Below are 22,210 nucleotides of genomic sequence, written 5' to 3'. Positions count from 1 at the left end.
CTGTAGGACAATTATATCCTTTGAACTACGCTACGGGTTTTCATCAGACTACCTTCAAGAGGAAGGTTTACGTCTAAAATGACATGAATGGACAAAATTGAGACCTGGGGTCAGATCTTTTGAAGTTCTAAATGTTTGTTTTATTATATTTATATTCTTCATACTTCATTTATTGTTTCGTTCTGAATAAAAATGAGCCCAAATTAACGATAGACAACTAATTTAAACTTGTTTCTATTTAACTTCATTATTACAGTTAACCTATCTAAATTCTAAACCAATTAACGTTTGCTAGGTCCAGTTAAAGTTTTTCATAACTGGGCAAAACATTTTATATGAAAAGAAACAGATATCAATTACAAATCAGTCTCGCTACTCCGTAAAAACAATGTCAAACGACCTAAAAAATTGAAAAATTGACCGGTATTGTTCTTTTAAAAAAAATTCATAGCGTCCAACGTCGAAACCAAATTTCGACGCACGACTTTTAATATCCGGTAGCGTCGTTATACTATTTGTATTGCGTGGAATACTCAATATTGAAATCGGATTATCATTATTGATGTTACGTCATACGTGATAAGCTCACAGTTTAAATAAACATAATTGGATCACAAAACACAGGTGAACCAAATAAAAGAGATAAACAGAACATAATATGGATCCCATATTTAGTCCAGTATGGCGTAATAGCGGTAATGTGGTCTAAGCTATTAAAATGTTAGTGTTACCAGTCCACATCCGATCTGTTTGTTTACGCCTGTCAAATCGACACAGAGTATTTATAAGCGCGGAAGGTGCGCCAGAGCAATGAACTTTGTGACATAATCGTAAAACCACCATTTTCCTAAGAAATAGGCACGAATACGTCATTATTACAGTAAGGCATTGCCGCGTTTTTATTATAATTTTGTCACGACCATAAACCGGTTCCGAATAAGTATACTTTCAAATTTTACTATTCCAACAATATAAGTGCAGTAAGTATTAAGCAACTGGACAACTATAGTGGATAAGATCCGTAGGGAGAGAGAAGTAGAAAACAGTATTATGATCAACAAGTGTTTTGACATAGTGTCTTCCAATACATGAATGGCCATTAGACGTTAATTCATTAATTTAACACACATATAGACAGTATTTACAATATTCTCAACCTACATAGTAATAATAATAAGAATTAAAAAATAACTAAATAGACAATTAAAACAAATTAAAAAGTTTAGTTCCTGTGGCAGTTTAGCTTTAATGCTGGTAGTATTTCCTCGCTGTATTGTGTATGCTTACTTTAATGATTGATGACATTGATGGCAAACTCTAATTTTTGAAAATGCGTTATAAATTACTTCTCATAACAAATATGCTTTAATCTCTTGAAAAAACAAATCTTATACTACTCAGGTGATAAATATAATAAATATTACTGCACTTAACAATTGCTTTAGTTATCTTACGACACGTCAATCATTAAGATTTCTTAATCCATTTGGATGCTACAAAGGTTACATAGCACATAAAAATAAACTTAAAAGGTTGTAGCGCAAGACTTTATTATTAAGCTTCAGATTTCTGTATTTGTATCATTTGTTTTTTTTTCCTAATAGGCAAGTATTTAAAAGATTTTGTGAGCCTAGCTGTAATTTACAATTTTCCAATAATTAACCTAATCATCTTTGGCGGAGTATTTAAGCGTTTCCGTTGGGTTTTATAAATAGTCGAGAAGTAGGTAACTGTTTGGACGCCGCACCACATTTGTCAACATCTCGCTTTGATTTTGTTTCCAATAGACTACTGTTCCGTTAAGCGGATACTGTGAAAATATCTTTAAAACAATCAAATTTGAAGATAGAGAGAAGTTTAAATATTTAATGAAAAGTTGCCATTTTAAAATAAATAGAACGTTCCTTCCAGGAACATGTAAAGCTTGTGCTTCAACTGTTTTGTTATTTAAAGATAGTATGTTATAGAAAAGGTAATATGTATATGAATTTTAATGTTTAAAGAACTTTATTTCTCATTACAAAAATTATTTTTTATTTACATGAGAAATTTAATATTAAGTATATACGAACGAGATACACGTCGTCATCAGCTAACCCAATTTTAGTCTAATGGGCCCATTCTGATGTGTGTCTTTATGAATTTTAAAAAATATAGCTTCGAAAGAAAAAGGAGCTTTAACAATAATGTATCCATGTCAAAAAGCACCCAAGACGTTATACCTAATAAATTTTAGTATATAAATATTTACTATTTACAATTATTGTTATATATAGAATTATACATAAACCACTGTCACTTCAATGATCATATAAAGCTAGTGGTATAACTAATTAATATTTTATTTGGTTTATAGAAACTGTATACCTACTCAATAAAAAAAATATCGAAAGAATAATCACAAAACGTTTTATAATAATTTATTATCGTCAAATACACCCAAAACGTTATACCAAATAAATTTTAGTATATATTTTAAAATTCATATTGATATATAGGACACACAAACCATATAATACAATATTCAAAGTTATTGTTGTTATAACATATATCTTTAATACTCAAACAATACATGACGGCAAACGTATTAAACAAATATTTGCACAATAACAAAAATCAAAGTTTTAATTTGAAACTTACGTGTCTGTTATCTGTCTTATAAATTAGGAGTACATTCACAAACACGTGTTCTTAATAAATCCTGTCATTGCAATACTTTGCATTACAATAAATCGTTAATGTTAGTAATTTATTCCGACCTTAAGTTATCGTGCATTTATTTCGTGTGTTACCTTTGTTAAAATGATTTATCTTTCACATACGTCAAATTACGTTTTGCATTTCCTAGTAAGGTAATGATTAATGCAGATTATTAAGGTTTCGTTCTGGTAGACAATATTCAGAAACAACAGAAAGATATCATTTTACCTCTATTGATAATCCATGTTGCTGAAAACTGTCGTTTTAAATAGATACTAAAACTATAATTAAAAACTTAAAATAACCCTAATAAACCTTTATATTAACAATCAATGTTGTAAACCCATTTATATTGCTCAGAAAATAACAAAACCACAAAACTCGTACGAAATGACATACGTTATATTTAGCACGTTGCGCGGACGTCGCGCCGTGTACGCGCATCCAGTGCGCGCGCGCACGCCTGACTAAACTGAAATCACGAAAGCTCCATAAGCTCAAGCAGGTGCTGAAACGCAGAGACAATTCAATAAAATTTTCATTTAACAATTTTAAACATTTATTACTTCTAAACAAATTTATAGGATTATTAAGTATATACTCGTATGTTAAGTAAATCTTTAATCAAAATATCACTTTACAGTTTTAAAAAATCTCCTATTTGACATAAAAATATGTAATCCATGACGTGACAAAAACGTGAATCCATAACATCATCGTTGTGCCATTCCTGAAATTAACAAGTTGTTACAAATAATAATAAAAATATGTACAAGAAACACAAAAGCTCAAACATATCAGTCGCTACGATTTTTTATGATGTTTTTAAATACAGGTCCTCATTCGGCACCCTCACACCACCTACGTGTCACGATATTTATCATAAACACCTTTGTTAAACCCCCACGTCAAAAAACCCCCACGTCCGGGTCACTTGACCTGCCGACGTATTTAGATCTTTTGTATACGGGATAAAGAATCGTGACAACTCCGGGACCCGTCAAGTAGTTTAATAAAGTGTCCATTGTCATAAATATCAATTGGTAAAGATACACATTCAATATACATTTAGGACGGAGTTACGAAAGTTTGGCTGTCTAGTACAATTTAAACAGGAAGGCTACCTTTATCTCTAGCACTTCCCCTTCAGCTTGTATTAAACATTGTACTACTATATTTAGTGCAAGTCAAAACATACATCTGGAACTAGCAATACTTCCATCAAACAAGAATAAGAAAAATACGCAATAAACTTAATTAAGAAAACTTAATGATTACACTTCGCGTGTATCGAGATTTCCAGCTTTTAGCAGTCTTTAATAACCTTATTACTCACACTCTTGAAACATCTATTTTAAGTAAGAATTAATTCATAGATATTAATATTTATTCCAGTATGAGTTTAATATTCAGAACTAAGATTGAACAACTGACACGTCAGTTATGAATAGTCCAACTTAGCTTTTAACTTATATGTTTCCCTCTTTTGAAAACAAATATGAGATAAAACTTTTTAGCGAAGAAAACGATGTCTAAATCGGAAATTTGATTCAGTTCCAATATCAAAGAGATTTAATTAGCTCATAATAATTTATTAGAACACATGGCCGTTTCTAAGCGCTGTGTGATTTAATTATATGTTTTTATTTAACCGTACAAACATTATGCCTTCTAATATACGTGTTACATGTATTATATAAATTTCGTGAGCCTTCAGCGAAATATAAGCCTTTTAAACACTTGTTAATTAAGTGGAAGGTCCTTTATGTAGTATATATATATTTTATTAAGGCAGCTTTTTAGTGTTTGATCTGATTTCCCGATATAACTTCGCAGCGCAGGTGAGACGGAAAAGCTCTAATCTAATTTTGTTTCTCTTATTTCACCATAACGATTTATTTTCGTTCAACAGTTTAATGTAGCATCAAAACGTAGTTCTGTAAACATTTATAAAATAAAATATCGTGTTGTTTTTTGGTAATTGGCTTTCGCCAGGTACGGAAAATAAGCTGGCTTTTTATATTTCAAAAAACTAAATAAGTTCAATTCAGCTGTAAATTTTTGCATAGCTTTTCCGTCCAAGGACAGATATGAATGATCGAGGTGTCAATCGATTTGCCTTTTTAATCAGTCCCATAGTAAAGTTTTGTAATGTGATTGATATTTTTCAGGATATTAAAGAAAAATCTAAAACATTATCTTAATATATATAAATTACGTGTCACGTTGTTTGTCCGTTATGGACTCCTAAACTACTTAACCGATTTCAATCAAATTTGCATACCGTGTGCAGTTTGAAGTAACTTAAAAGATAGGAAAGCCTACATCTTCATTTATACCCGTGATATTATTTTATTGCAAATTATTTGTTTATTATTTGACAGTCACAATTCTAACAGATGGCGCTGTGTTGAAAGTACCAACGTTTCACATAAGCTACAATTTAATGGCATAACCACCAAAAAAGCATGGTCCCCATGGGTCCCCTGGTCCCTCATGACTGGTGTTCTCCTACCGTTTCCCTTGAATAGTTTACTACTACGTTATATTAGTTATATAACAAAAACTTTAGCCACAGCAAAGCTTGGCCGAGTCTGCTAGTATATAATAAAAACGTTTAATACATCGATATAGCTCCTTTATGGTTTTAGATTAAAAATAAACAGGGACATATAGACAGGCGTACGTACTAAAAATCAATGAAACGACTACAACTGTAAACCTTCATACATAGTAAGATCTTGGCCTAGTGACCATTAGAAAGCAGGATTGTCTAACGAAATCGATGAATACATATTTGACTAATATCCTATTAGGATTTTCGAACCCGTATAGTAAAAATATATAAATTATAGTTTAAATCGTTAATTTCTCTTTGTTATACAACGCCAATTAATACGAAATATTGTTATATAAAACTTATTAGTGCATTTTGGAGTCCATCTATTTTTTTATATTATTAATTTAAAGTCCTAGAAAAAGCAATTTGAAGTCACAAATAGGAAATTTTATTTTGTATGTGTGGTGAATAAGCCCTATATATAAATGCGCTGCACCAAAATGAATCTGGGTTTATTGCAATGTCTAATTATATTTTGTTTGATATAAGACTATTAATATTTGGATGATGTAATAAATTTGTACCGGCAGTGCTGTTTAATTGATTTATTTTTATTTGGTTACCTTTTGATTGAAAAAAGTTATTAGATATTATGACTAGTTAACTATAATAATTATCGTCTGTTTCGCTGAGCACATCACGAAAGCCCTGCCCTGGCTCCGAATCTCGGTGGAAAAAAATTGTTTATAAAAAAATATTAAAATTAATTAAATGTAATAAATATTGTGAATAAAAAATCTCCACTTATGAGGAAGAGCACAAAAGGGTTATTTTTTATTTTGTTTACCACTATTGACTGATCGACAATATTACCAGAATTTTAAATACAGAGAGTAAATTTTATTACGAAACCTTTAATTATCAGTCAACTGTAGCTTTCCTATTACTATGTTCATCGTTTATTTCAAGAAAATGAAGAAAAATCTCTTACGAATTATATCGATTTCGCATAATGTCCAATAAGCCTGGCTCTTATTGCGCGATTAACCACTGAGCTAACACTGTTAATATAGTCAGCTGGAATTGGCCGTGTCTTATGGGCAACTCTACGATCGCTCTGCGAAAAATACTATGCTAGTAGGCTAGACTTTGTTATACTAAACCACATAATGATTGGGCTTATCCTAAATTACGAGTAGGAAGTAGAATAATAATAGATGACTCACCAAGTGACTCAGGATACTAGAAATAGAATTCATTGAAATCCGAACTGAAACAGTACTTTCAGACATTATCAAAACTGACTCACAAATCCCACAGACTTCTTCGAAAACGCTAAAACTTTTTAAATATGTTATGACGATCCGGTATACTGCGATCGCGTTTGCGTCAATAAAGAATAATTTTTAAAAGGGATCTTTGAAATCATACGGATTTAAATTTTAAAATTTGTAAATAATACATACAAGACAGTTAAAGAAAAAACTTTTTAACCGGATTGAAGTTATGTATTATTATAAATTTACAATCCGCGAAAATAGAGGACACCGTGAGCCATTTTTGCCAAAATCTTTTAGTCGATACCAACTCCGGGGAAATAAATACAGATAAGGCAACTTTCTCTACAGCTGTGATACTTTTTGACATCCAACATCTTTTGTATTCAGTCACCGTGACCACGCACGCTGTAAAGCACGCGAAACGTCGGATAAATTTAAAATTATGTTAAATAGTTGTAAATTTACAAAAATACATAACTTCAATCCGGTTAAAAAGTTTTTTCTTTAAATGTGTAAAGGTTATGTAAATCAAAGACAATACTACATACAAGACAGATACAAAATTTTACAAATACGTTTCGAAAAAGGTTGCAAAACGTGTAAGCTTAGTTAAGAAAAAAAACTTGAGTGTCTTCTATACAATATATAGTATATCTATCAATCTATAATTCCATACAAATATTATAAAGATCTCTGGCACTACTGAACAGATTTATTAAAAGTGGCAAATTACATTAGGGAAAGGAAAATCATAAGATATTTTATAAAGTTGTTTTTAATCTTTTCAATTTATTATGTGTATACGTTATAACTAGGTGACCAAACCGAGCAACCTTATTCAAGAACACTTCTAACATATTTATAGAATAACACTTTGATAGAGTTGATATCATGGTTCACTGTCGCGCACGTCTTACAAAGCTGCTTATACGCTTTGTCGACTGTTGTGTCAATAAGGTTTGTAACTTTATTTAGGTAAAAAAAGTAAGCCACACGACCGACAGTGTCGACCACTCCTTATTTACATGGATATTAAAAAGTTTATCAAAATTTTATAAAAAAATGCTATAAAATACTTCACGCGTATTTATTTACACGATTATAAGTATACAGACTGTGTGAGACAATTAAATTTTATTTAATAAACTGAACAACCTTAGAACGTAAATTTCCTTAGGTACCTGTTTTTTTTCTAAACTTTAAATGCAAGTATGCTGTATATTAATTATTATATTTATCATTAAATGCGTTTTTATGTGAAAATATATATTTTATAGTAAATTTCACGTGATTTCCAAAAATGTTGCGCTAAAACAAATAATAGCTTACTCACACTCTCTGGCAGACATTTAGGGTTCATTTAAGATTTGAGATCGGGATAGGTGACTCAACGACCTGACTCATTCTTCGTAAGATCTATGAGAAAGCAGGTCGTCTATTTAGATCTTATTTACAAGACCTTGTAATTTATTGAGATCCCAGTGAAAGTACGTAATGTATTGGCACTAATAATTTTTATTCAAAATTAAGTTTTTAGCTTTAAAATAATTAATTGTTGGCCTAGTGGCGTCAGAGTGTAAAGTCGCTGAGGTTATAAGTTCGAATCCCGGCTGTGCACTAAAAGGCTTTCAGTCTACGTGTGCATTTAACACTCGCTCATACGGTGAAGGAAAACATCGCGAGGAAACCGGAGTGACCCAAAAAGTTAACGGCATATGTCAGGCACTGTCTGTGTCTCAAGTGCTTATTATAAAAAACAAATGATCATGAAACAGAAATCTGACGCCTAGACCTTATAAGTTTATAGCGCCTATGTTTTCTTAGGAGCATTATCTGACTCTTTAATCGCCAGGAGGCTTGCTAGTGCTTAGCCAAAACATAAATTAAACACATTCCTGACATGATCTGTTACGCAAAGCGAGATTCATTACACCACACAACTCAATGTAGCTTGTGTCTCCAACAACTAATGATCTTAAATAGTTCATAAAATTACTATAATGCCTCAAATAGTATGATTTTCCTAATCACTCTTGAATCACTTTGGTATAAATAAACATGACAAGCATGTTTCAATTAAATTAGGTTTGTACGTAAAAGGTGTAAATAGAGCCAAACCGCCTACCTACTCGTTTGTCTATTTTTTAGTTAAAAGCTTAGAAAATCAATTAGAATCATTGTAATTGTAATTTCCTAATTCGCTAATATAGAAAGATTCGATTAAATGTTAAGAAATGCTCAATCATTCCTTTGAACCAGCCAAATAACATTTTTAATTCGATTTATTGACTCTATTGTCACCAATCGAACGGAGACATGTCCGATTTAATTTATTTTTCATTCCACTCAATTTAGTTTTAAAGACCCCACATAATCGAGTTGCAACAATCAACAAGCCATAAATCAAAATAATAGTGTACTCAAAACAATTACGCCCTCAAACGCTTGAATGCAAGAGGCGTACCCGTAACATGAAACATTAAGGGTGTGAAAGTCGTTATTTAAAGGAAATGGAAAATGCTGTTTTCCGGAACACCGGTTTTGAATTCTAAACTTAAAAATATTTATTCGTGCACTTGACATTATAGGATATGAGAAATACCAAGTAAGGTCTAATACCTAAGGAATCTATACTTAGTAAATGACTGTATACCATTCGCACTGTTACCATAAGTATACACCAAGTTATATTTAAATTTACGCACATTGCATCCATTTATCAAAAACATCCGAACAGAACTGAGCAATCAGAGGATGTTATTTGTAACTTCAATTGTTTGTTTCGCATATTATTTGCATATGGCTGTGTTAGTTGCGAGCTAAATGTATTCCAAAGTTGCATAACAATTGCAATAGGAGGCTTGTTAAAACAACTATTATTATTCAGTACTGTAAAGTGAGTAAAATAGAGAATGATACTCCAAGTTCAAAGTAAAGAAGTATTAAAATGTTATATAGACATTTCTGGTAAGAAATAAGTATCCTTTTTTAAGTGTCTTAAATATATCTTTACGTTTGACAAAGCCGCGTTAGTATATATACATTTTCGTACCATCTGATAAGTCTTTTAAACAGAAGTTTTCATAGTTCTACATATAGTATAAGATCCCGCTATACAACGACCTTCACCGAGATGCTTATTTAATGAAACTTATGTTATATTTAATTTTATATGTCAATAAATATAATCCATATGGGTTGCCTACCAAATTTCAGTCCAGAGTATGTTTAATTAATATTTAAACAAAAAATTTTTTTTATAATTTGCATGTAGTAAATTTTTTGAACTTTTTTCAATCAATATTTTTAATCAGGGTAGTATTATATATGTATCACTATAACCTTCTTTTATACTAAAGATGTATATATACTTTAGTGTCACATAAAAAATATACACATAAATAATTAATTGATTAAAAACAACCTAACGTTTGCATATTCTATGGGCTTCATACTTTCGATTGGTATAGAATTTATCTAATAATCATACCGGTGAAATGTTTTAAAAAATATTTTTTTTTTAATTAATTAAACATACTCTGGACTGAAATTTGCTAGGCAACCCATATGGATTATATTTATTGACATATTAAATTATATATAAAATAAGTTTCATTAAATAAGCATCTCGGTGAAGGTCGTTGTATAGCGGGATCTTAGACCAATATGTCGATAGATATGATGTATGTATATCGAACGTTCATTATGCCTAATCGATGTATCCTTTTTTACACTTTTACACTCATTTTGTTTTTACAATTCATGTAACAGACACACAGGGGTTTATTTTCAATAATTTACTTCCAAAAATCGAAGAAGGAGGTGTAACTGATGTGTATTTTATTGGTATTTTAATAACTACCCTAATCAATATTAGAGTAGTAATTCTGAATAATAATAGAATATTAGGGTAAGGGTAAGGCCTATAACTCCGATATTCTATAAAAAGGCACCTAGGGCCGTTGCATTTGTCCGATATCCAGGGAATACACAAGGTGTTATTATTGAACTAGTGAACTACGCAAACGTCATATTGTATTGACAATTTTCTGATTCAAAGCACGACACACAACGGTAAGCCAATTAAACGACTCAAAATGTAATAAACCGTTCATTAAGCGCGATGCGAATACAAATAATTTAATGTAAAATGTATCAGCACGTAGTTCATTAGTAGGTTACATTCGACCCATGTTCGTAGCGTTATCGGTAGCTTAGAAGGGGAAGCATAAAAGTGTGAATATATGTTAAAGTAGGTTTTACATATTATTTGACTATATTGCTACGATATTTATCAAAATATTATTAAAAACGCGAATCAATTGTTTGGATAAAAACATCTTTTAATTAAAGGCTTTCAAATTTTTATAAGCAATTGACAGTTGACGAAGACTTATCATGAAAAAAGGTTAACAACATGAATCTATATACATCTATTAAAGTTTATTTCTTTGTGTGCATTAAAAAAAATAATGTAACACTGAGTATGATAGATATTGCATGCCTGGTTCGCTGATAATTTCTGGTGCTCTGCAGATTTAAATTTGCCGAGAGTCAATAAGCTTAAACGAAACAAGCTTAATACAAAGTTTATTTTAAGTAACTAAGTAATATCGAAAGTTCTCTATGCTTACATTAGAATGAGATGCTGTAAGTAATTTGCCTGCTAAGATTTCTTACACTGGTCATTGAACCATTCTGCAAGATATAAAATTTTATTGGTATTATATAATTCAATGCAATTAGACTCACTGAATGCAACTTGTGAGAAGTTCCTGTTTGTTTGTGTTCCTGACAATGCGGGTTCATTAATTTAGTAATAAATTATTAATATCTTAACTAAGGCTTTATCACTTTAATTTATCAAAGTTATCTTTTAGCTTTTAAGTTATAGACACACACACCGCCGGCGCAGCGACCCAAAGTGAGCCTAGGCCCCCGAAACTAGAAACCGCCACCAACATTATACGTAAAATTATGTATGTATTTGTCTAGAATCAAATATACCAACGTTAATATGTAAGCTAATTTTGCATTAAAATCAATCTAGCCAAATCTAGATTCTAAATGGACACAGATGTTGTGTTACAGTGCGGTTGTGTTGTCAATTTTAATTTATAATAATTGACATACAGTAATTGGACCGTACTGCGTTTTGAAACTTGATATATTCAATAGCACTTTAAATTAAGAACTGACTCACTTTTATTATTATCTGAACAACATTGTTTTTTAATATGATAGGACTTTATTAATGTGACAGTGATTTTGCTATCTTTTATCACCTACTAAAATGGGTGTCCATGGACTACGATGACTGCCCTTTTTGGGCGTCCCGTAGGCGCGTTTGTCCCCCTATACTATAAAAAAATATAACAAAAATCTTATTCGCTCCTAGGCTCGCAAGTTGCCCGCCTTTTAGATTTGAGCGTTGTTGGACGTAGTTTTGAAATAATATGTACGAGTATCTATGTAATCTATACTTTCGGTTAAACCTTAGATTCAAGATTCAAGATTCAAAGCCTTTATTATTAACTAATACAAGAGAACAAAATATAAATGTATATAAAAAAAGAAAAAAAGTTTAACAAGCACAGCTGTCCTCTTGTATAGCTTGCCTTTGTGGCATAAAGGCCTCCTCCGACTGTTTCCATTCCTTCCTATCCCTGGCAAGTCTTTGCCACAGAGGACCAGTGGCTTTTTTAAAGTCGTCAGCCCACCGGGCACATGGTCTTCCTCTCTTTCGCTTGGTGTTGTAGCGAGGTGTCCATTGGGTGACTTTTTTCGACCATTTTGCTCTCTGGCCTCTGAGCAGGTGTCCTGTCCATCTCCATTTAAGCCTTTTGGCTCTGGTCATTGCATCTTCCCAGTTGGTGATCCTTCGGAGATCTACAGCTCTTTTCCTATCATTCCGTGTGTACCCTAGTATGCTCCTTTCCATACTTCTCTGGCAAGTCACAAGCTTTTGACTTGTGACTTGCTTAGTGGTCCAAGTTTCGCAGCCGTACGTTAGGATAGGTAAGATACAGGTGTTGAAGATGCTCCTTTTGATCCTAAGTGGGTAATCTTTATTCTTTAGGATGTGTTTTAATGACCAGAATCTTTTCCAGGCATTTGAGGTTCTTCTCTCTATTTCCTGATGGGCTTGTTCTGTCATGGAGATGAGTTGTCCCAAGTATATGTAGGTTGTCACATATTCTAGGTTTTCGTTCTCTAGGATAATAGTATCTGGTGTTCTGTTTGTCATGGCTTTTGTTTTTGATTTGTTCATTGTTAAACCCACTTCTTTGCTTTTGGTTGCCAGTTCTTCGATCATAGTTTGTAGTGTTCCCGGGTTGTCAGTTATGAGCACAATGTCATCTGCAAATCTCAAATGGTTGATCCTTTCTCCATCTATGTTTATACCGCAATCTTCCCAGTGTAGGTGTCTGAAGACTTCTTCCAACACACTAGTAAAGAGCTTAGGCGAAAGAGGGTCTCCCTGTCTGACTCCTTTTTTGAGTGGGAATGATTCTCCCAGCATCTCCAGCTTCACCCTGGCCGAGCACTGGCTGTAGACATTTCCAATGAGTCTAATGTATTTCCCTTCAATGCCTTGGTTTTTTAGCGCTCTCCAAATGCATGGGTGCTCCAAAGAGTCGAAAGCTTTGCTGTAGTCGACAAAAGCCAGATACAGGGGATAACCATATTCCTGGCACTTTTCGACAATTTGCTTCAAGGTGTGCATGTGGTCTATTGTGGAGAATCCAGACCGAAATCCGGCTTGCTCGATAGGTTGTTGTGCGTCAAGTTGTTTGGTGATGCGGTTGAGAATGATTTTTGCAAAGACTTTATACACGTTGGACATAAGACTGATAGGACGATAGTTGCTAAGGTCTTCTTTGTCTCCTTTCTTGTGGATTAGGATTATTGTGCTTTGTGTCCATTGTGTAGGTATGTATTCAGTATCTAATATTTCATTGAATAGGTTTGTTAATGTTGTTAGTGTGTCCGGAAGTGCAATTTTGATTGTCTCATTTGATATGTTGTCGGGGCCAGGGGATTTTTCATTTTTCTGTGTCAGGATTGCATATTCGACTTCCCTTTCTAAAACAGGTGGGATAGGTTCTTCGTGTTCTGGGTCAGGGTTGGCATATGTTTCGGAATTGTTGTTACATGAGTACAGTTCTTTAAAGAAGGATGTTGCAGTATCTAGTATTGTTTTTCTATTTGTAACTAAGTTTTTGTCCTGTTTTTTGAGTCTTGGTATCCATTGTTTAGGTGGTTGTAGTTCTTTTAGGGCTTTCCTTATTCCTCCTGTTTTAGTAATATGATTTATTATGCAGTCCATTGTTTTTTTTGCTTTATCCTTTTTTATACTCTTGTTAATTTCTTTGCTGATCCTTGTTATTTCTTTTAATATGTCTTTATCCTTTTTGTTCTTGAATAATTCTTTTCTTTCCGAAATTAGTTGTTTGGTCTGTGTGCTTAATATTTCCTTCGTCTGTTGTTTTGGTTTTTTAGCTTGATACATTCTGTTTATTTCTTTATTGTATCTTTCCTGCATTGCGTTCGGCGATTCTAGCAGATGGTTTGCGTCTAATTTGGTAGTAAGGGTGTATTCCTCAGAAGGTAGCACTTGTTTGTAGCGTTGCCTAGATTTAACCTGGTTTTTGGAGTGTAAGGTTGCTCTGACCATTCGGTGGTTGGTGTAGAAGTTGAACTGGTTGATTACCTTTACGTCTTTGAAAGCTTTGGGTTGATTGCTTGTTATGAAATCGATTTCGTTATGGTAGCTACCGTCTGGTGACTTCCAGGTCCATTTTTTGCTAGGTTTTTTCTTAAAGAATGTGTTGAGGATAGCCAGGTTGTTTTCGTGACTCAGATTTACTAGTCGTTCTCCGTTATTATTTCTCTTTCCTATGGTGTATTCGCCGATGATATTTTCTTCTCCTGATCTTTGCTTGCCAATTTTCCCATTGAAGTCTCCCATAATTATTAAGTTTTTTTCTGTTACATCTATTGTTTTGGATAGTTGATGATAGAATGAGTCTTTTGTGGCTTCTTCTGCTTGTTCTGTTGGTGCATACACTTGTACCAAGGTCCAGTGTTCTCTGTAGCCTGTTATCTTTATTTTTAGGATTGCTATTCTTTCTGAGATGCCTGTGAATTCTAGTAGAGTAGAGTGCTGTTCTTGAGTTCCTTTCTGACCATGAAGCCTACTCCGTAGTGTCCTTTTGTCTCTCCAATAGAATATAGAATGTAGTCGTCATGTTCAGTGATTTCTGTTCCTAGTCTTCTGACTTCGCTAAGGCCTAGAATGTTCCATTTAATGTTCTTGAGCGCCTCTTCCAGTTCCATAAGTCGATCGCAAGTTCTTAGTGTTAGTACGTTGAGCGTGCCGATATAAATATTGGTGTTTATTTGACTTCGTTGCTTAGACTTTGGTAGGTTGGGCTTTGGTGGGTTTGGATTTGGTAGGTTGTGTTTTGGCCGGTTCGTTTACTCCAATGTGATTTTCAGAGATCTCTCTCGAGGGTCAGCTGGAGGGCTGCGGTCGCGCTTCCCCACGGAGACCGCTGTCCGGCTTGGGGAAAGGTATATTTTGTTGGTTGTTTGTATTTGTTCTTTGGTTTTATTTTTGTTTTGATTCCGGGGACCGCTGTGTACTAATTGTTATTGGTTAGATGTTTCTGAAATAGAATTTGTTCTGTGGCGTATCATTTTTTCAAATGCATTGGTTACAATCATTTTCTTTGGCTCCGTCTGCCTTGTACCTTCATAGCAGTCAGATTGCGTTGGTGTTTTAGATGGTGAGCCTTAGATTAGTTCTAATAATTATTATATGCTTATATCAGACTTTCAATAGTAAGCATGAGACTGACCGAGACTACGTGTAGAAAGTAATCTGTGTTTTGAGAGCCAGTTCAGTTCTTATAAAAGAGAAGTAAAATACTTTTCAGTCAATTTGGTTATAAGACATGTTCATAAAGATTAAAACTAAAAACATGTGATGTTTATCAATCAATGAATGGTTGTAGTTGATATTCATTGAGCGTGTAACAAATCGCCATTCACGCGAACGAAAGAATGGTGTGATACACGACTTCATTGACTATGGTTATTTATTACTGATATATTCTTAATGTCTACGCTTCCTCGTATTAACTTCATATGGTAGTTTGCTTTTCTATGTTTTTTATTGCAAAAGATAAACAAGATATTGAACCCGACAGAAAATAAAATAGGATTTCTAATGTATGTGAAAATAATATTAAATAAATACGATATTAAAACGTATTTTTAATTAATCTTAAGTCAAAAATGTTTTTCAGAAAAATTTAAATGCATTCTTTATTTTATACATAGATTTTTGGACACTAAAATACACTCTCCCGAAGATGATTTAAAGTTATACAATATACATTGTAAACAACATGATCGTGGTCTTGAAATAGGTCACAAACTGTCTGAATTTTTTTTAGTGACGTTCATAATTAATATAGTATGAAACAAATGTGCGTCATATCAAACAAGTATTCAACATGAACCTTAAAACACAGAAAGGATATAGGCCATTGCCAATATTGTATCCAAAAGCCAGTTCATAACTACTCAAGTTATATACTAAAAGTCATCATGATATCTGAGATATTAAGTAAAACTGCAAAATGAAAGCTTTTCTATTCGCTTTGTTCGTAATGCGAAAACAATAGGGGAATTCACGTAGAAGCTACAGGACCCTTCGTCTATTTCGAATAGACTGATACATATATACCATGTACCTAATGCTATTGTCTTGGAATAATATTTTTTCATTTAAACATCACGGTACTACGTTGATGTTCATATTAACCACCCCCAAACGATAATATCAGATGACAGATGTGTAATAAAGTTTATAGAATTCATAAACCATACGATTGGCTACCTCCCTAATATCTTTTAAAACTCTTCTGCATAAACATTTCTTAACCATCATATCCTATTTATTTAGTTATGCACTTCTTGCACTTTACCCATTATATTAAGTTTTTTTCTCTTTCTAGGGTTGCCTGAAACAGATTGCTTCTAAGCGATAAGGCCGCCCGTTGCATCCCTTATAATTTTTATGTGTTATATTATTTTTTTTTTGTATAAATGTAACGACGTGCAAATAAATAAACGAAAATTAATAAAATAAAAAATATATTTAAATTTAGAAAATATGAACAATTGATTCTTAGCGATGATTTTTAACATGTATTCTAGTTGTAAGATGTACTAATTTACACTGAACGTATATCTGATCTATAGATATCTCATAACCTTTAATCACGGGTTTCCCAGTTGGCTGTACGATCTAATAAAACTTTACGTGTATTGGATACCGAGAATTAATTCCGTGCATGCCCAAAGGCATGCGCGTTCCTGTGTTACAATGAGTCCTTACTAAAGGTGCTAAAGTCTGGTTCACACGGGGATATTACTATATGCAAGAGAAATATTTTAACTAGTATATTTCTAAACTTTATATGTACTTACTAGAGGTTATCGCAATTTAAATAAACCTAATTTATAAAGTTTATAGTATGTATCATATTTTCTTTTTCAGTTGCCGCATACTTCCTTACTGCAGGTCCTGTTTGTGCTGCATAGCTTCGTCCACTTCTTTCTTCGGCAAGCATTAGCGCTTATGTAATACTAAGGCCTGAAAGTGCAGACTACTAGCGAGGATCAGCTGCGAGGATTCATGCCTTATACTCCACCGGTCATCACAAGCTTTTTCAAGTTATCGAAACGCCTGCGAGCTATATGTCCAGAGAAGCTCAGAATCCTATGTTAACACACTGAGGAAGTTATAGTTGTAGTTCGTTAGTATTATGTTTTACTAATTACTAATATTAAAGGTTAAGTACTAATATTTGGATAACAATTAAATAAATGTACAAAATACAGAGACAACTGGAAGCTTAATAATGATATAGATAGTGCCTTGTGTTGTGCACATATTATCAAATTAGGAAGTGGTAGTATATAAGATACGCGTCGAAACTTCCTTGGAGTTTAGATCTAATAAACGTATGGAGCTACGTACTACTATACAGAAAGACTATCCGTTATAAAATTGGAACCGACATGTGTGTTGTGAGCTCACCTTTACCTTCGGTCAGAGAGCACATTCCATTGCAATTTTGGGAAGGATCAGGCCACCTGTCCACAATCCTGACATGCCAACAACAATTTATTCGATCGGGATGACCACACGTTGTGATATGACGTCACCAACAACATACCAATTGTTATTGTTCATTTATTGGAACGGCTGTGACATTAACTTCAAGGATGTGCCGTAGATATTAAATAGAGATTAGATGACATTTAAATCTGTCAGTTAATGATGCGTTGTCAAATTATTTAAAAGCTCTGCCAGCTTTGGAATTATATAAAATAGGTCAATAATAATGGCTAAAACCTAATCTTACATACGGTTTTTGTAGGCCAAATACCACGTGAATTGATTTTTTATAGATATAATAACGATTGTAAAATTATTATATAGATATACATATAAATACATATTTAAACACCTAGACCAAGACCTAAGCACAACACCAAATGCTCATCACATCGATGTTTGCCTCAGCCGGGGATCGAACCCGGGACCCATGGATTCGCAATCAGGGGTACTAACCACTAGACCAATGAGCCGTCAACGTTAGTTATATAGTAAAATTGTTCTAGAGTTTAGTACGAATACGAGTTTACTACGCGTGGCAGATGTACAAAAATTCCGAGAAGGGAATTATGTGTCAGCCTGTCTGAAAAGCGGAGCCAATATTTCATTAAATTTGTAATCAAGGTTGTATTAGGTATGATTATATAAATTATTAGTACTTCAAAGTACTGTAGGTGACGTATAAGTTACCAAATACGTCACTGGCAGCCATCATGACCCCTCAGTGCACCCCAACATCCTCTATATAATTAGCCAAAGATGCTTTCCGAAGCATTCACTGTGATCTTGGATCTGAATGAACATGTCAATAGTAATTACCTCACCCCTGAGAAATCTGACGTGGTGTTCAGTCTCTTGTTAGGATTGATATCTATACGATGAGTATAGCTATATATTTCAAAAACTACGTAAGAAGTATCAATAGATTCAATCAATAAGGTGAGTTGGATGGAATAATTAAAATCATTCTCGATTGTCATTCACCTGTCAAATAGATCTCAAGCATTCTAACCAGTGAGACACTTTTTAAACGCTTTTAAATTAAAACTTGAATAAAAGACTATTAGGATCTAAGCTTTGTCAAAACGAATATAGAATTGCTCTCAATAAATCTCAATTCGTACCCAATGTGCGTCTAACTCATCTATCACTCCATAAATAAAGTATAAAAATAAGAAATGGCCACATTATTTGTTCGATGGGGTGAATAAATAATACGTTCTCTGTCACGAAAACAAAAGAGACTCGTTCATCAGCTGGGGAGTGACAAATCTATAGTCTAAATAAATATTATTTTCCGTAGTACTACAAAAATGCTTGATGAATGTCGGAATCTGGGTATTTATTAAGAAATTCTTTAACCAATTAACTTCAGTATTTTATATTAGATTTAAATTTTAAATCGTTAGAAAGCTTAAATAATTATACATATATACTTACAAAAGTTATTTACACAGACGTGCAATATTGAAATTTTATTTAGTTAGAGGCAGTTGAATCCAGAAACTCCGGATTAAACATTTTGAAGTATGAACTTACATTTTACATTATTTAACTAGAGAATACAATCATATTCTGTTAAATATTTGTAAATAAAATCTGTGCGGTGTACCTATTTTCTGTAGTTTTTTATTGATCTGTGCATTTCGCATCTTGAGGTAAAATGGAGGAAAGTCGAGGGTGGCGAGACGGCTAATTCGATATTATTGTGGGCAAAATGTCGGAAGAGATTTTCTTTGAACAGAAAAACCATTTGCAATTTATTCGGCCCAGCTGCTTTTTTATCTCGCTAAATATTTATGATAAGCGTAATGTCGTTTTTCTGGTATTTTGCGGTAATACTCACATTTCCTATGTAAATCGATTAGTTATTGGTATGTTGGTTTAGCTACGTATAAAGTTTATGCATCACTTATGTATTATAAATAACGCCTGATTATTAAATTTCAGCAAATTAAATCTATACTTATTTTTCAGTAAGTAGTTTAAGTATGCATTTAAGTATTTCATGAAGCTGCACAAAGAGTACATACCACACACTCATGAAAATGAACGCACAAGAGAACAAAATAAATTCCCATTTGCGTAAATGACCGGCGAGTATATCGTTGTCACTACTGAAGGCCATCTAGTGTCTATCAAGCACTTTATTACAAATATTTAAAAAAAAATATGAAAATTATTTTTAAGCTATATATAGTATGGCTTCGGAAACAAAAAGGGAAGAAAAATAAAGAAGGAAATAAAAAAAGGGAATCCTTATTTAAATATCGTTTAATTTGTGTTTTGTAAACACTTTACAAAGCCACTTGCTCAGTCACCTGAGGGCAGGTTAGATTGAAATTTTCATTTTCTTAAGGCGACCGCACCCCTATCTCCCCTCGGCATAGATTTGCATGCACAATTTATGTCTACCTCTGGTTACCCGACTACTGTGCGATATCATCAATAAGGCTTTAATTCTAAGAGAAAAGTTATTATATTCCTGATATCGACGCAGTTTTACTTCAATAAATGTGGCATGTCTCATGGTGTGACGCAAGGGACTTTTTTTATGAATCTGATAATGATCAGAGGAATTACCGAGTAGGAAAACAATTTCATTTAAATTAAATCTGCTTATTATAAATATTTTCGCAAATCATATTTGTAATGAAAATAAAATATACACTTCGAAGTGAATAGGAATGCCTACATATATGCTAATAAACTGAACCTGTACGAATTCTGAATGATATAATTTAGGTCATCGCGATGATCATTTAAAGTATATTTCGTCGAAGGAAATTGCATGTTGTTATACAAAGCAAGTGATATTTTTTTAAATAAAAACAAATTGATTTACCTCTATGGTTGTTTTTCCAGATTCCTGCCATTTCATAAGATGTTCACCCTTCAAGGACCATCCCGGGGCATAGCTGATAAGTCCCCCCGCCGCCCCACGGTTACTAGCTACATCGCCCGGCTCTGCCTTCTTCTTAGGACTCGGAAGGCGGAAAAAGCGGCCATGAATCTTGCAACTTTTCGAGGGAGAGAAGAAAAACGAGCTTTTCTTAGGTGATTTTTCTTGTTCCGATTTAGACGTGCCAGGTGTTTCATCTGTGGATTCTTGCGATTCGCACTTTCGTTCTTCATTTTGCTTTGGCCCTGAATTTTCGTCGGCAACAAATAGAAGTGTCCGTTGCACAAAAGGAGTTGCTTTGTTGTAGAATTCAAAGGGCTCTTGCACTTTGAAACTCGTGGGTATAGTGGTGCGATGTGGTTTAGATAGTCGTCGCTCCATGTATTTTCTTGCCATGCCATTTATTTAATCTTGAATTAGCATTTTTGCTATGGTACAACGACATTCACTGACACATAGGACTTGGTTTTATTGGCAATTAAAGCAGCTTATTATTAATTATGATAATAGGATTATAAAGCTAAACAATTTTAAATTTAAAACTAAAAATAACCTAGAACTTCCGATATTGATATTTGACTGATTACAACTAATATAATTGTATATTCAGACTCTTAATTGTATTAAAATTTATTAATTTAATTGTAGTGTATTTAAAAGTTAAACTAAGCCAAATTTAATTCAATTAAACGGTGGAACCAAAATGTTTCTAGAATTGGTACATTTTATCACCTACTTCAAAGATGGTTCTTAATATCATTTCCAGTAATTCTATTAGGTTAGTGAAAAGCCTTTAGCGACGGGTTGCAATTTTCACGCGGAGGCTCCACGGATCGATCGTTGTGCGTGAATAAACATTGCCACCCTCTTAACGACAAATATTATTTCTTATTGTATTGCAATAAAGTTCATTTTCCTCTTGAAAATTTCATAAAGCGCGAACAAACTGATAGCGAACTGAAACTGAAATATGATCTAAATTTCGTTGTTGTGTTTGTTTATGAATCTTGTTTTACACGAGTTCATTGTAGAAAATATATAGTGACTTTGTAACTCTCTATGTTAAAATCAAAAGAATAAAGAATTGAGTCAGAAAAACAAGTCTCGGTAGCAAAGGCTTAAATTATATCATAAAGGATGACAATAATGGTTCTATCGTTGTAAGGTTTTGGAAAATCGAATCATTTGGGAACAGCGGTCCTTGTCATAAAGGCCGACAGTCAAATCGGCTTTCGACCCTTTAGCATCAGACCTATGCTATCAATGCCATTTATACATTAATACTTATATTCATTTTATCAGCAAATTATAATGAAAATGGCGTAAGCCTATTTAATATAATCGACGTAGTTGTGTCAATTAGGATGTCAGTAAAACGTCAGTAAGTATTAGTATTTTTTTGGTTTTAAGTATTTTACGTTTATAGGCAGTTCGATCAACTTCACTGTAGATAATATTATAAATCAATGATTAATGTAACTGTGCTTCATAACACAGAGGAGACTGAAATCACTGAAATATTATCTGTAACGAAAATAGCGTTCAAGTTGTAATATTGTCTCTCCGTTATT

General features: G+C 33.1%; 1 protein-coding gene across 5 annotated transcripts in view; it reads right to left on the bottom strand.

Annotated features, from left to right (window-relative positions):
• The window catches only part of LOC125055878 (protein sickie), a 162,077-nt gene that overhangs the window by 120,983 nt on the left and 18,884 nt on the right, over window positions 1-22,210 (bottom strand). Inside the window, exon 1 of one of the 5 annotated variants that reach the window (XM_047658539.1) lies at window positions 20,583-21,035. The exons of the other annotated variants lie outside the window; for them this stretch is intronic. Coding sequence (XP_047514495.1) covers window positions 20,583-21,035 — 453 coding nt within the window. Of the gene's footprint in view, window positions 1-20,582; window positions 21,036-22,210 lie in introns of those variants that run through there. 5 annotated transcript variants of the gene reach the window in all.

Source organism: Pieris napi, chromosome 14 (assembly GCF_905475465.1).
Source record: "Pieris napi chromosome 14, ilPieNapi1.2, whole genome shotgun sequence".
Classification (NCBI taxonomy): domain Eukaryota; kingdom Metazoa; phylum Arthropoda; class Insecta; order Lepidoptera; family Pieridae; genus Pieris; species Pieris napi.
Note: the sequence above shows the minus strand (reverse complement) of the source record. Positions and strands in the feature narration are given on the sequence as shown.